At 38.2% G+C, this 15,582-nt stretch overlaps 1 protein-coding gene across 1 annotated transcript in view; it reads left to right on the forward strand.

Annotated features, from left to right (window-relative positions):
- Window positions 1-15,582, forward strand: part of PTPRN2 (protein tyrosine phosphatase receptor type N2) — a 663,063-nt gene that overhangs the window by 252,028 nt on the left and 395,453 nt on the right. The window contains exons 9-12 of the mRNA XM_054190602.1: window positions 3,905-4,385; window positions 9,985-10,236; window positions 11,551-11,591; window positions 13,332-13,702. Coding sequence (XP_054046577.1) covers window positions 3,905-4,385; window positions 9,985-10,236; window positions 11,551-11,591; window positions 13,332-13,702 — 1,145 coding nt within the window. The remainder of the gene's footprint in view (window positions 1-3,904; window positions 4,386-9,984; window positions 10,237-11,550; window positions 11,592-13,331; window positions 13,703-15,582) is intronic.

A 15,582-nucleotide genomic window follows, 5' to 3' on the forward strand; every position in this document is an offset into this window, starting at 1 on the left:
TGTCACTGGATTCTAAACTACGTATAACAGATATTTTTCTCCCATCTTTTTCTGTAAAAAATATCTGGGTTTTTTTTTCTCATGCCGCTTAGCACAAACCCATAGTCTAGGGCTGTATTTATCCGTGCTGCAATTTTACTTGGATTTCACCTTGCATATTTCGGTTGGCGCATACATTTTTGGTGCTGTGTTTTGTTTGAGATGAGGCAGGAGGGCTGAGGAAGGGGATTTTTCTCTTGCAAGTCGAGGATTGCCATGCCGTACAGCTGCGAGAGCCCTTTAATTAAGTCGGACTAAGCTACATCAGATGGGCTGGTATCTGAGTGCACTGTGAAGACAGCTGAGCTGTCGGTGCCGTACTTTAATTAGAACTTTTAATATTTCATCCTTTAGTACCCGAAGTGTGACCTGTCAAGCTGCTGAGAGGCTGCCCCTTCTTGATAGAGGTGCAGATCTGAGCCCGGGACTGACACTTGCTTATGTCCCATTTGTGTACAATCACTTGGTAATTTTGTTGTGTTTTCTTTCTTTGTGTACTTGTTGTCCGCAAGAGCAGGAAATGACACATCTGTTAATGTTAAAGGATATTTGGACTTGTTAAATAGCTCATCAAAAGCCAGCCCACATCTCCTGACCCTATTCTTTCACAAGTGGTTTGAGAGCGTCTAGCAGTTTTGCTCCCCCTAAAATTTGATTTATTAGTAAAGCTTTAGAGGCAAAAGAGGCAGCTGGATATAGGACAAAGACCCAAATTAGGGTATCGTTGCACAAACTGGATTGAGCTAATTTAGTATCTTTCCGTGGCTGAACAGGGAATGTCCTCTTCCCTCCTATCATGTTTCTCCCTTTCCCAGCTCCCTGTTCTTCCTTCCCTTGTCCCCAGGAAGTCCTCCAAAAGGTGGCAAGGTATGTGGGTGGGAAAGGGAGCTGGCAGTGTATGTGAATTCTCTGCAAACTACTTGGTGTGTCTGGGTCCGCTTTGTGTCATCCTCTGCAGTTCCTTCTAGGGAGTGAGCGTCATCAAAGGGTTAATTACCCCATGCAAAGACCGGTTGAAATTGAGAGATAAATACGTACAAGTAGTAGTTTTTCACATCTAGGATTTGCTATTAAGTATGTAAACAGCATTCAACTTGCATTTTGACAACTGGCTTCCCTCTTGGTGTTGATCAGAGCAATGCATACCCTGCAGCTGGTGCACTGAACCGGAGCTACGTGGCTGTTGTTTGATACAGTTCCCAGGGGACATTAAAATATTTCATACACAAAGCTGCTTGATCTCTAGCTCTATATTCTTTGACACTGTCTTACTCTAGCCCAATTTCTTGACATTAACAAAACACGTTTCTATGTTAAAGACCACCTGCAGAAGTGAAAAGCCTTGTGTTGGTGGATCACAAGCCAAAGACCCCAAAGTGCCTTTTTTCTGTAATAAAGTTGCATAAGCCATAAATCTACAAATCATGATATGAAATCACGGAATGAAACCCTTCAGTCTTTCCTCAGGGGGAGGATAACCCTCTTGGAAAACAAGGGTTATGAATATATATTATAAAGTCAACTGACTGCTATCAGAACAAATAAAATTGTTCAGACGGAGAGCAAAATTATTGTCCATAAATAAAGAACTAGATAAAATCTAAAAGTTTTTATTCATTTCTGGAATGGTTTATCAACTTTACTTATTTTGCCTTTACAAAGTCCATTAGGAAATATATAAATAATTATTTTTCTGGCCGAATTCTACTAATTGCTCTCCTCTGGGTTGTAGAGTCTCTGAGCTCTATATTTTGCAGCTCTTTCTGTCCTAAGCTATTATACTATCAGTGCATAGGGACACCAGTGATACACTACAAGACACAACAGTGAGAGCTGAAATAATCCCCGTCCTAAGTTTCCCATGTTGTAATGTAGTTCCTATGCCAATTTAACCAAGAAACCACAGCTGAGAAGCAGGAGCCATTCTTCAACATGCATACAGGATGGGATGCAACTTCAGCAAAGTGTCCTGAAGGAATTATAAACAAAGAATCTAATTGGAATAATTCTGAATATAAACAATTCTCCCAGTTCATATTTATATTTTGCAAGGAGTGAAGGAAAATTATTTAGGAGGGCAGAAGGGCTTTATTAAAAACAAAAATTCCTGCCTTCAGGTTGTGATCGTAACAAAAACATCTCTAGGATGAAATTATAGTACATGTACTGAGGTTCAACAAGGCCAAGTGCCGGGTCCTGCACTTGGGTCACAACAACCCCATGCAGCGCTACAGGATTGGGGCAGAGTGGCTCGAAAGCAGCCCGGCAGAAAAGGACCTGGGGGTGTTGGTTGACAGCCGGCTGAATATGAGCCAGCAGTGTGCCCAGGTGGCCAAGGCGGCCAACAGCATCCTGGCCTGTATCAGGAATAGTGTGGTGAGCCGGACTAGGGAAGTGATCATCCCCCTGTACTCGGCACTGGTGAGGCCCCACCTCGAGTACTGCGTTCAGTTTTGGGCCCCTCACTACAAGAAGGACATTGAGGTGTTGGAGCATGTCCAGAGAAGGGCTACAAAGCTGGTGAGGGGTCTGGAGGACAAACCTTATGAAGAACGACTGAGGGAGCTGGGGGTTGTTTAGCCTGGAGAAGAGGAGGCTGAGGGGAGACCTTATCATCCTCTACAACTACCTGAAAGGAGGTTGTAGAGAGATGGGGGCTGACCTCTTCTCCCTGGTGACAAGTGATAGGACGAGAGGAAACGGGTTCAAGTTATGTCAGGGGAGGTTTAGATTCGCTATTAGGAAACATTTTTTCACTGAAAGGGTTATTAAACATTGGAATAGGCTGCCCAGGGAGGTGATGGATTCACCATCCCTGGAGGTGTTTAAAAAAAGGGTAGATGGGGCACTTAGGGACATGGTTTAGAAGTGGCTTTTGTCAGGGTAGGTTAAAGGTTGGACTTGATGATCTTAAAGGTCCCTTCCAACCTCAGCAATTCTATGATTCTATGATTCTATGTAATACTAATTAATGAGTTTATTGTTTCATGTGCTGGATAGAGGCTTAAAATGTTTAAAGGGAATTTAGAATTTGTCCTGAAAACTAAATTTCATCATCACTTTCAACAACAAAAAAGGGCAATGTAAACAATAGATGTTGTCTTGCAATGCTAGGTTCCTATCGGGTGCATCCTTAAAAATCTGAAACTGAAAATAGGGAACTCTAGTGCCAGCCCACCTTTCCACTTTCTTCCCTGCACTTTTTCAACGAAATCATGGTTTTAGCTTGACTGAAACATGTTTTACATTCTTGTTTAATTTGCTGAGTTCTTTTAGCTGAAATAAACGAATTAAAAACCAACTTAAAGGCGGGTTTTATATTTCTTTATACTGTCAGAGGACATATTGTTTAGCGATTTAATTTAGTGAAAAAAAAATTTTAATTTAAAGTAGAACAAACTATTTTATATATACAAACAAATTGTTTCACTTTTTTATATTCTTTAAAAAATGACATTTTTTATTTGACCTGTTAGTTTTTGGTAAGTAATCTGAAAAATAAGTTATTGTCACAAGTCTAGTAAAAACCAAAGGGAAAGAGGCTTTACTGAATTTTCTTTGTCTAAGTGAATACAAGTAGTGCATGCAGAGTTAACATCAAGTTTTAGTTTTATCATTCTCTAATCTCTTTATCTTGCTTTTTAGTAATTTAATAAGCTGTTTTACAAAATTTGTACCAAAGCGATAGTGCCTCTAAAGCAAACATACCAGTTTGAGGTTCGTAATCTTCATGCGCATTATGGATTCTAAATACTGTTTTCCTGGTTGGTAAAATGCTAAGGGTTATGCCTGTTGTTCCTGCATAACAATTATCATTACAAAGCAATAATGACCCAGTCATTTTTCCACCCTCTGTTCTCTCTAGAGCTACATCTACAATGATCCCATCAGGTACTATGTGATGCAAAAACCCAAAGAAAAAGCACCTCCTTTGGCCCATGCGTCAACATCCCACCAACAGCATGCTGAAAATCTCCGTGGGAGGACCTTCACCCAGCCTCAGCCAGACAAATTCTCGCCAGAGTCAGAAATGGGGCTTGACCAACAAACTCTGATGGCTGCTCTGCATACGTACATCACCCCGAACTTGTCAGCACAAAGCAATGATAAAAGCTCTCACAGCAGGACTAAAGGGTCTCACATTTACGCCGATAGATTCTACTCTTCGCAAGTCAGTCCTTTTGATGGAACTTTTACCAAAGGAAAAGGAGAAGATTTTAAAATGAAGAAGCTGTTCCAGGCAAAACCTGCATCTGCAGTGCTGGGCCCAACCCCTGAAATGCTGAATCTGAATCATAAATCTGCTTCCCAGGATGATCCCAAGGACCCACTGAGTGTAGTGGATGGTAAAGTCAATAATTACTTATTTTAACTTATCTGAAGTTTCCCTCATGTTCACTGAGCATTTTTGAGAAAAAAAAAAAAAAATAGACATTCTGATAAATCTCCTTCTATTGGCATATTTATATCTACCATAATACTCACAATAACAATGTTCACTGTTCTAACTACTCTTTCCCTGCAAATATCTACCCACATTCTTCAACCCACCTTCCATATGCATGTAGAAATATATGGCACTCAGTAAGACGTAGCATTTATGTAACTTGTTATATTTGCAAAGCACTTTACAAACAACACGTAATTATGGGCATATCTTTGCTGTCAAATCTGCTTTTATGCATGCATCCCACACCATGTATAGGTAATACAGAAATGCCTGGTTTTATTCCATTTCTCTGTATTTAACTAGAAATTCAAAGACAAACTACAGTTTCAAGTAAAATCAAAGTTAAACACAAAAATTAACACTGAAACAAATTCTGGCACAGAACACAGAGAGGGGAGGAGTCTGTCAGTTATGGGGACAGATGGACACAGAGTAATACAAGAAGGTGAGGTTGCAGATAGGCATTCTATATGAAACAACCCATTTGCTGTTTTTTCATATTTATTGCTGATGCTGCTTAACTATGACCAGATCCTGATTTCTTTTTTGTGTGGTAATTTGACAAATATTTAAATGAAGTTGGAGTATAACATCTCATGGGATACTGTGATATATTTTAAGTGCTGCTTTGTAAGACAAGATGGGTCTTCTCGTCACGGCCGGGGATCAGGTAGAGTTTAGAAAATAATTCTCATTCACTTTGTTTTTTCTCTAAACTAACCTAGCTATTGATGTTATTCCAGTGGTTTAGAATGCCTGAAAAATGAAATAATTGATCCTCAGCCATTGCCAGGCAGTTACATCTGTTACACTGTAGTCACCACTACCCCAATGGGTTTTGGTAATATGTAAGAGGGTTCCTTTGAATCCCTTCTGTAGTTATTGTCATCCATAAAGTTTAACGTTCTTTGATTTGTTTTGTTGGATAGAACAAAATAGAACACACAGAAATGTCAAAGTTGCAGCAGAGGAAAGGTAATGCTTGCAATCTAAAGGATGCTCAGAAGTGAAAGCATTCTTGGTATGGTGCCCAGAGATAATAGGTTTCAAGGAACGAACTATAATGTAAAATCAAGTCCAGGTGGCACTGTAAGTCTCTTGCACAGGTTAGACAATTTTGTTGCTAGACTCAAAACAAACTAGGCACATGCTGGTTTCATTATCCTCCAGCTGTTCCACTTCACCTTTCCTGGTAGGAGCCAACCGGGAAAAAAATGCTTAACACTTAGAGGGAATAACATGTTTCACAATTCATTGCGTTGTACTGCTTTGACTTCACATACATAATGTGCCCAGTAGGAACTTCTACCATTGCATTAGCTTTTAAATGTTGCATAAACATAAAATTATTAAACATTTCAGTAGGAAATAACATGGTTTCCTTTGTATTTGTGAGCCAGTTAGTAGTCTCATAAGGAAGTAGCGAGGACAGACCCCAGTGTATTTGTTGTTTAAAGTGCTCTCCATTGCCATGATGATGGTTCGGATTCAGATTTGCCAGCTGACCGCCCCATCTCTTTCTGCTTTTAACCTTTCTCCAATCTCTCTGATGCTTCAGGACTTTTGTACACTTGTAGGGGGTTTCTCTCTTGCACTCTCTAAACCACAGAACTGTTCAAAAACTGGAAAGCGCGTGGGGCAGTCGGATGGGCTCGGTTCTCTGCTGCATCTGGCAGAGGATTAGACAAAGGAACTTGACTGAGAGAACAATCCAGAAGGTACTGACCAGATTAGCGCTAAGAATTGCTGCAAAACAGTGGCAGGTAAATTATCTAACAAGGCACCCTGAGGGAGAAATACAAGAGAAGGAAATGTGGAGGCCTTTTGCTATCAGATTTGGAAACTGTTACCTCTAGGAGTAGCATGATGTGCGTGGGTACTGCCTTTGTAGTCACTGTGCAATAGTGGAATCATTAATCTGTCTTCTGCACTAGCTGTATTTAGAATTTGGCTCAGTTTTAAGTGATTTGTTCTAGTCTACGCATTTTTGGTGTGTTAAATATTACAGAATACATTTCTCCATTGCTTGGTAAAGGTCACAGAATTAGTAATTCAGATGTAATTTTTTTCAAAAAATAACAAACTTCCGTGCTTATAGAGCAAAGATATTTTTGTACGTCCACTGCCTTGCAAGGCTGTGGTCACCAGTCTGTGAGGCACTCAGCTGCTGAGGACAGCTAATACATGGTCAACTGGGTGATGGGGTAGAAGAGAACAGACCCCCTTGTGGGACTGCTGGCAAAGTTACTGCTGCCATACCATTCAGTTGTCAGGCAAGTTGGCTTTGGCAGTTGTGTCAACAGAGTATGGAGCTTCATTTGTGCGCGGTACAATGAAAAGCTGTTTTCCCTTGCTAAGCTGCTCTTGTTACCTACTAAGGAAATTCTGCTGGTGAAGCTGATGTTAAAAATCACATTATCTAAGATATATGTGTCTTTACTCTCACTCTGGTTCTAAGGCAACTATGAAAGGCAACTTGTCTTCTTCAGTTTGGAAGCTGGAGCTAATGGAGAAAGCTTTTGTGCCATTCAAGCCCTGTGAAACATGGCTGAGCGTTGCCGATTCTATTTAGAAGGGGTCAGTGGGAGAGTATGAGCTGTGCTCAGGTACATGCATGTTTTGAGTACATGTGCTGCTTAAGCAGTGCGCCATTGCAGTATCCATCTTCTTTTTGGTTATTCTCCAGCCGTACTTTCTGGTTTTAATAAATTCATCATAATTTCCTTAAATTACCCAAAGGTGTTTGTAAACAGATGCACTGATATTTATTTCTGTATCAGCCTCATCCAATAATACGAAATGATATACAAACACGGACAAGTGCCATGACGAGAAGTGGAAACATCCATATTTCACATGGACGTGTGTTAACATCATATCAGGAACCTCATGAAGTTAGCAAGACTCCTTATGTAGACCTCCATTTCACCAGGCTGTTACAGGCATTCTGGTGACTATTCTTCCTAGTATACTGAAAACATGATGTTCCTCAAACTTACTGCCTTTGATTATCGCCTTTGTTCCTTGACATTCTAAGTCACACTTGTAGTTCTTTACTAAGGGTAGTATATAATACCTAAGTTTTACTCACGTTGATGCAAGTATTTAGGAGTTTGTTTGCTCAATGGTGCCCAGGTGGCATTATCAAGGGCAGGAATAGCAGCATCAGAGGAGCAGGAGGCTCGTCTAGAACAGCCTTGTTTAATGAACCAGGAGGACCTGCAGTGAGGCTGTTAGCATTACCTGGAGTAGGGCCTGTGGCCATTCATTTTCTTGTGTAATTTCCTATGCCACCGCCCAATTTCCATTTTGTTTGAGATTGAGAGTGCTTTGTTATTGCTATGAACATGTGGAAGTGGACTGGGGAGATAAGACTTGGCTAAGATAATAGGTACAGAGAAAAGTTAGTTTGGAAAAAATGAAATGGAATGGAAATGACAAGGGTATATTGACTGCGTGTTGTTGAGTAGGTCAGTAGTTGGTCTTGACAGCTGGCTGTGAAACAACTGAAAAAAACAAAAATCAAATAGTGCTACATTAATAGAGCTCTTTTAATTATATATGTCCTGAAATACAATTATCTTTGAACATTTTTCTTCAAATATTGTTGTAATGGCCAGTAACTGACTTAAATAAAATTTAACGGGCGAATGCAGATGCAAATTATTTTTCTGGGGCTCAAAACCTGCTTTCAGATTGGAAGCCTAAGGTTGCTGATTTTTCAAATCAGAATTTTGGGGTAGTTTGTTTTGAATCTGCCGCTGAATTCATGACATTGACCTAGCTTTTTTGTCATAAATGAATGATCAATGTTGAACAACTTTTACTCAACGACAAAATTGCTTTTATGCTGTTCCACTTGCTGGAATTTGCTTGAAACTCCTCTCTATGCATTTTGTTAAAAACTTCATAATATTTCTAACCATTCTCTTGAATTATTTTAAGAATCTTGTTCCTATTTTCAGAAAATAGATAAACTTTCAGGGTTCTACGTAACATTAGCACAGAGTCAACTTAAGAATCTGAGAGTTCAAATTTTGAAAAAATAGTGCTACTAGGCATGTAAGTGTGTTTGAATTTTTTTCATAAATCCAATTTCTTGGTAAGATGTTTCTTATCACCTTGAAAATCACAGTAACTGAATGACATTCTTCTTGACTGGTTATGGCTAGAAAGCTGGGGAAAAAGAAATGTAGTTTCTGTTCCGAAGTTGAATAATTCAAAAATGTTTCAAAAATATTGTAGGAAAGTGAACAAGTGATCCTAAAGCAGTCAGTATCATTTAATAGTTAGGAAAGTCATCTGGATTGTGAGAATCTCACGTTCAAGGCTCTAATCAGCTGGCTGTTTTGCTCATGTTCTCTCTTCTTTTGCCTAAAACTAAGTGTTAATGAATGATGTTTGTCTGACTTAGAAGCCTTTAATTCTTGACATAGATGTTTTCTAAGGCCATTCCACATTTCCAAGGGGCTTAAAAATGCGAGGTGGATTCTTGATCTGTTCTAAAAATTATTATGAACATTTGTGAATATTATTCCAGATGATTGCAAAAACCTTTAACACCTCATTCATAGATTGTTAGCTACTGCATGTCATGGGTTCTCCTTATCAATGGATAAATGGCAAAAACTCTTGAAAAAGAAAATCACTGAAGTCATCACAGTTTTCATTCTTTTGTAGATGCACTGGTGTCAGGTAATCAAACAGTTTTGCAAGCACACTTTTTCCTACTGAATTGTGCCTTGCAATGTGTCTTTATATATTTAGTTGAAAAGATTTAGTTTTGATTTGAAGCTGACATATATTCTGTCTTTTCCTTGCTGACTTTATTAGCTCTGCTTCAATAATTTAGGTTTTTCTGTCAAGTTATTTTGACAAAATATATATATTCCAAGAGAAATAGATACAATTTACAAGGTTTGTCCATTATGTATCCATGTACGTAATGGAGATATATCCATATCGGCTTCTAATTGAAGAGGAGCTTTTTGATTGAGAGGCAAAATATCTGTTTGGGTTTTTTTCCAGAACTCTATATAGCTACTTACCTTGCAAAAGCAAATCACCAAAGAAACTGATCTCTAATAAGAAGTAGTGTTGTTTGCACTATCTTAACGCAGCTAAAAAAAAGTTAAGCTACCTTAACACTTGTCTTGAGTATTTTGGATCGGTTTAGGCTAGGGAACAATACTTTTCTTGTAAAGAAAAAGTGACAATTTTATACCTCTCTCTCTAGGACAGCTTGCTGGGTTGTAGTGACATACATTCCCCAGTGCCTGGCACGGGTTCATCTTGTCATAAACTCTAACATCCTTTTATAAGACTGTGTTTTGTAAAGATGGCAGCAAGAATGTGTATGTGCTCTTTTGGAAAAGAAGATGCTCTCCATGAAGGAAAAGTTTTCTTTTAGGAAACATGAAAGATACATACTGATCCAAGCAGATGAGCTTCATGTATGCAGCTAAATCTTGTGTTTATGTTGTTTTGTGATCCAGAGACACTTATTAAAGATGTATTGAAGGACCTAGAGAAACACCAGGTGAATGTGGAGAATCTCAGCTCAACAGAACTGGATGAGATCGCTGACACTATCGCCAATGCAATTCAAACCGTTGGCATTCAGGAAGAAATGGAGGAGGGTGCTGGAAAAATTAAAGACCAAACAGAAGGGCAAATGAAGAAAGGAGGTGCTCAAGGAAGGGCAGAGATTCAGACTGGATTAACGGAAAACAGTGTTAACAAACCAGGTATTAATTCTAAGAGTTAAATACAGCAAAAGATAGCTACCCTAATTTCCCTTTACTGTGTTATAGTAGTGCTAGACTTTTTAAAATCAGTTTTAAAGAGGACAGGAGGGAAAGTTTCTGTATTTTTCCCTAAAGGCCGCAGAATTTTAGTTTTGCTGTTTTCTTTTTACAGCTTCACAAACAAGATAAACCTACGCACCCAATTATATTGAAATACAAATTGCTTTATACTGTGTGGTCTAATTTCCCTTTCTTGAAAATAAGATATGTAAGCAAAATTATAATGAAAAAGTATTATATTTCAGTAATGTATTTTGAAATATGTGGTGAAAAAATTTTGTTTTACAGATTATCATTCTTTAATGTACCACAATTACATGCAGAAGAAAGTCTTAGATGGGCACAGGTAGAAAACTACTCATTCCCTTTCCTGCTTAGGGAAATAAAAGAGTTGTTATGGTTATTTGCTTCTGTCTGGACACATATTTTCCTGGTGATGTAGATTCAGGATCTACAGTAATTGCCATTAATGAGTCAATACTACAGTGGGACATAAGTTGCCGCTTACCTATTCTTTATTTTAGGAATGTTATGATATCTAAGACACCAAAAAAATGATATATGGTATAAGTGACGAACAGTGGTTTTAACTTACTGTCTTTTTTTGTTTTTCATGGTGATATATTGAAATCCTTACTCATTAGGGATATTCTGGCTATTTTAATTGCCAATTCTTCGTGTAGATTAAAATGAGCAGACTTGAGAGTTTGTCTTGAATCATGCTGGGAGAGATGAATAAGACTCAGTTCATAAACCAAAAAGCCAATGTTATTTGACTGAGGTTAATGGTGTGACTGCGTATCATCACTGTAGTTAAACTGTAACATGGTTTTGCTAGATGATATCTATAGAAATGTCTTTTTCTTCCACCACAATGTGTATGAGGGATGTATATATTTCCTTTCTTTTTAATGTGAATGTCCATTCAGCCAGTTAGAACTATTTTATTGGGTTTTTTTGTAGATATTGATAAACTGATATGAAGATTGGACACTTAATTAGCAAAATAACACTATTACATTGGCTCTTGAGGTACTCTGTCTATTGATCTTGCATTAATTTGCTATCGAAGTGGGGTTAGAATAACAATACTGTATTATACAGTGCTCTTTACCCTGTCCTTTCAGCTTTGATGTCTTAATGTTTAAATTGCATGAAAAGGCCACCACTACAGAGCAGTCTATAAGTGGTGCTTGTTTCATATATGATTTTTTTCCTTCATAACTATGTATTTGTGCTTTTCATATCTTACAGACGACGGAGCGCGTGAAACCAGTGCGAGAACTGATAAAGAGGTAGAGTACCAGTATTTTAACAAAATAAGCATTCCATCTCAGAATATCAGGTTTATGTGCAAAAACACACTTATGAAATATAAGACTTGGTTTGTGTCTTGTGTAGATACAATTCAATATCACAGCATAGGCGTATTGATGTTGATGCATTGAAATATTAAATCAACATTTATTTAAAGCTTAACCAAAATGAGTTTTGCAGTTCAAAGAACCAAAATCAAGTCCTATTTCACCTTTCCTTCCTCTGTAAATAGACAGAATTCATAACAGATCCCAAAGTTCAAATTCAGGGTTTTCCTCGGTTCAGTAAATTTTGACGATTGAGGTGTGTCCTATGGCTCCTCCTTCTGGGGAGTGTAAGCATCCTTGCTCAGATAATCTTTCTGGTTTTCACAAGCAGATGAATAAACATATTCCCTCTGAGGGCATGTGTTTGTGGGAGGGTTCAAAATTCCCTCTCCTTTCATGAGATCTGTCATTCTCTTTTTCACTTTACCTTATATTCTTCCAAATCGTTGAATACCAGAGGTATTTCAAAAGCTGTAGGCATTACATCTCGTACCCTCATGAGCTTTGAATCATATCCTCTAGAGTTCTATCCAATATTCAGCCATTTTTGAGGTATATTCATTGTTCTTTTTCCGGGTTGCATGGAACAGCAAAATCTCAAAGAAATTTTTTTTAAAAACTGCCGTGAAACTTCTCCTACTATATACTCTGTCAGAAGCTAACACTGCAAGACTCATAAACGGGCAAACCCTTTCATGTTCCCAGTAAAATCTCTTTAGTAGCTGCACTTCTACCAAGCAAGGAAAACACACAAGCAGCCAATTTGCCAGGAGCTTTAACCATCCACATGAAATACTTCAAGGAATGAAGCGCTGGATTGACAATAGACTTACAGAGGATCCCATGTACAGATTTCTTAGTGACAGCTTGAATAGGGGATGTGATACAAAAGAATATATTGTGACACAGAGCACAAAGTGCCCATTAGCCATCATTTCCTCCCAAATGCTTGGCTGCAATAAACTTATATAATGAAACTAGCTAACAAATTGTTCCAGGTGTGTGTTTTGACTTTTGCTCATTTGTTTATTGTTTCGATTTATTAGGCAGATTTTTTTCTGTGATCGAATGTTTAGCTTAGTGGATCACTTGCAAACAGTTTGTCACAATTTCTAGAGATGAATAAGCGAAACATAATTTGTCATATAATATCTGTTCCCTCTCCTGCAGTACGACTTGTGAGACCCAGGCTGAACACGTTTCCAGTCCCAACACTTAGGCATACTGATGAATACTTCTATTATTTCTCCTTTTCATTAACTTATTTGATAAAATATTTTATTCTCATCGATACTTAAACACACAGACACATGAAAATGAACACTATGAAAATACCATCAGCATTTTCTTCTAGCTGTTCAAGTCAGAGGAAAGGCTATCTAGATTCCGTAATATTTGAAGAACTGTTAACTATAGAATTTCTTTGCCCTTATTAAAACTATTGAGAAATACAGTGGCATAATTTAATGCTCTTTTTATTATTACTGAATAAACGTTATGTTCTTACATAGTCTGGCAGCATACAGAAATCAAGAAAATGACCACGCGATATTTGTATGAATAGACTCTGCCATATCAATAAGAGTTTGAAAGATTATATCCAGGTTTGGTTCAGTATAACATCCCTGTTTTTAGTTTAGTTTTAAAAATAATAATATTCTTTTAATACAGGAGAACACTGCAAAACTACTCAACTTCTTGAATGAAAATGCATTACCTGAAAGTATGCCTAAAGACCTTATACCTGCAGAATCTACTAAGACAGAAATGAAGAAATCTGAAGACACTGACTCTTCCTCAGAAGAAATAAATGCTGGTGTGGAAAATGTAAAGAGTGAGACTTTCTCAAGGGAACTGACAGCTGCAAAGAACAGTGAATCCGACTCCAAAGACCAGAGTGAGACCCGCTACGGGATTAAGAATGCTTTAATGCAGGATGGAAACTCCTATGAACTGCCTCAGAAAAATATGGGACAAGGCTTACAGCTTGAAGTGAAATCTTCTGAGGAGAAAGGATACGGCTATATTGTCACAGTGAAAGAGTAAGTACGGCAGCCAATTTGAATGGCATTTTTAACTGGAGAAAAGATAAAGTCATTGCACCTAATGAAATATGAATGTACAAGAGGAAAATGCCACAGGCATGATTTTTAATAGATCTGAAACTGTTTGGAACCTGTTCAGTACTTTGATGAAAATATAAGAAAACAGTTCCATTTTCTTACAGTTGCCTTTCCTCCAATGCGGAAGATATTTAGTTTGCAGGTCTTTTGCTTAGACCTCTCTCTATCTTCTCATGTTCCAGTGACCTTCCAATATGTCAGTAAGTGTGCTTATGGTTAGGATGTGGGCTTTAAATATTTGACTTGAAAGTAGCCTAAATATCAATGCCCGAGTCATTCTTTCAAAAAATGACACACAATAATAAAGCAAAATGTTTTCTCTGTGGTTTCATTTTGATCTGAAAATAACATGTATAGGAATCCAAACATCACATATGCAGCTAGTTTAGAAAGGAAGACCTGATGATTTCAGGTCATGTCACTAATGAATTTGACATTTAATACTATACTTGCAAAAGACAGCTTTTCTTCCCCTAGTGATACACAGTTTATTATAGGAACATTTCAGAGTTTAGAACAATCTGGGCACTTTTACATCCTCCCCCCGTACTCTGTGAGAACAATGTTATATTTGGTTAGTAATCCTGACTCATCTTCTGTGAGAAATTAGGAATTTTTGGGATGAGTTTACAAATCTCTGCCCAGCATTATAGAGAAACTGAGACAGACACTTCTGTAGCATGGATTGATTCTTTTGACCCTCTCAAACTTATTAATGGGATTGAAAGCAATAGGATTGTGGTGGATTCTTGGTTTTACTGTGTTGCTTTGAAATGCATGTGGCTGGGTATCAGATGCCAGCTTCTTGTTCACCTTCTCCCAGGGGCGATGCCACTTGAGAAAGATGGGATCACGAAGAAAGGATGCCATTTTGGGGGGAAGAGATTTATACAGTGCATGGAGGGACAGACAGAAGAGAGGAGAGTGGAAGCTGAGGCTCAGAAGCCTGCAAACATCAGAGACAGACAGACAGAGGCCTCTCAAAAAGTAGGGAGCAAACACTTGCTCCTCAGAGATAATGGAAGGAATATATTTCGTAAGGACTCAGAGGTTACCCTGCAGAAAATAGAAGTTAGTTACCGGAATCAAAGATGTTGAAGGAAAGGGCTCACCTCGTGAGGACATAGTAGGGATGAGAGTTATGTTAACGTATCCTTGCATTGCTATCATGTCTCATTCTGAGTTTTATTTTTACCATCATAGTATTAAATTTATTTCACTTTCTAAAGAAACCCATCTCTAGTGTTTAGAAAAGACCTTTTGGGAGTTTTGGAGTACTTGCTTTAAGGAAAGTCACAAATGATTTGAGGTCCTTATGCTTCTGTTAACATGTCTGTGTGTCAATAACCACTGTTAATCATTATTTAATGACCAAGTGCTTTGGATTTAATTAACCAGTTTTAAACTGCTTCTGCGATTACACTTTTCAGTTGTTTTCCTGTAACATTTATTTTTGTTGACTGGTTCCTGTGGCAGGCTCACTATTCTCAAGAACCTGCTCCAGGAGAGAGCTAGTTATTACAGAGTATTCTACCATTTTTTTGTCTAGGTCATACCTTAGTCCTTCAGGTAGGTTACATTTCTGTTTGCTTTTTGTCAAGCGGACATGCAGGAGTCTCATTCTGTGTTTTTGAAAACAGTCTACCAGAAATTGATGGTATTCCCTGGTTTAACCACACCTCCTGGTTCCTGCCTATGAATGCTGTTGTGAAGCAGTAGAAGCCAGTTTTAACCCAGCTCAGTGCTGCTTCCCCAGGGCCTTTTAACTCACATCAGTCTGGCAGGCAGCTTTATATTCA

Source organism: Rissa tridactyla, chromosome 2 (genome assembly GCF_028500815.1).
Source record: "Rissa tridactyla isolate bRisTri1 chromosome 2, bRisTri1.patW.cur.20221130, whole genome shotgun sequence".
Classification (NCBI taxonomy): domain Eukaryota; kingdom Metazoa; phylum Chordata; class Aves; order Charadriiformes; family Laridae; genus Rissa; species Rissa tridactyla.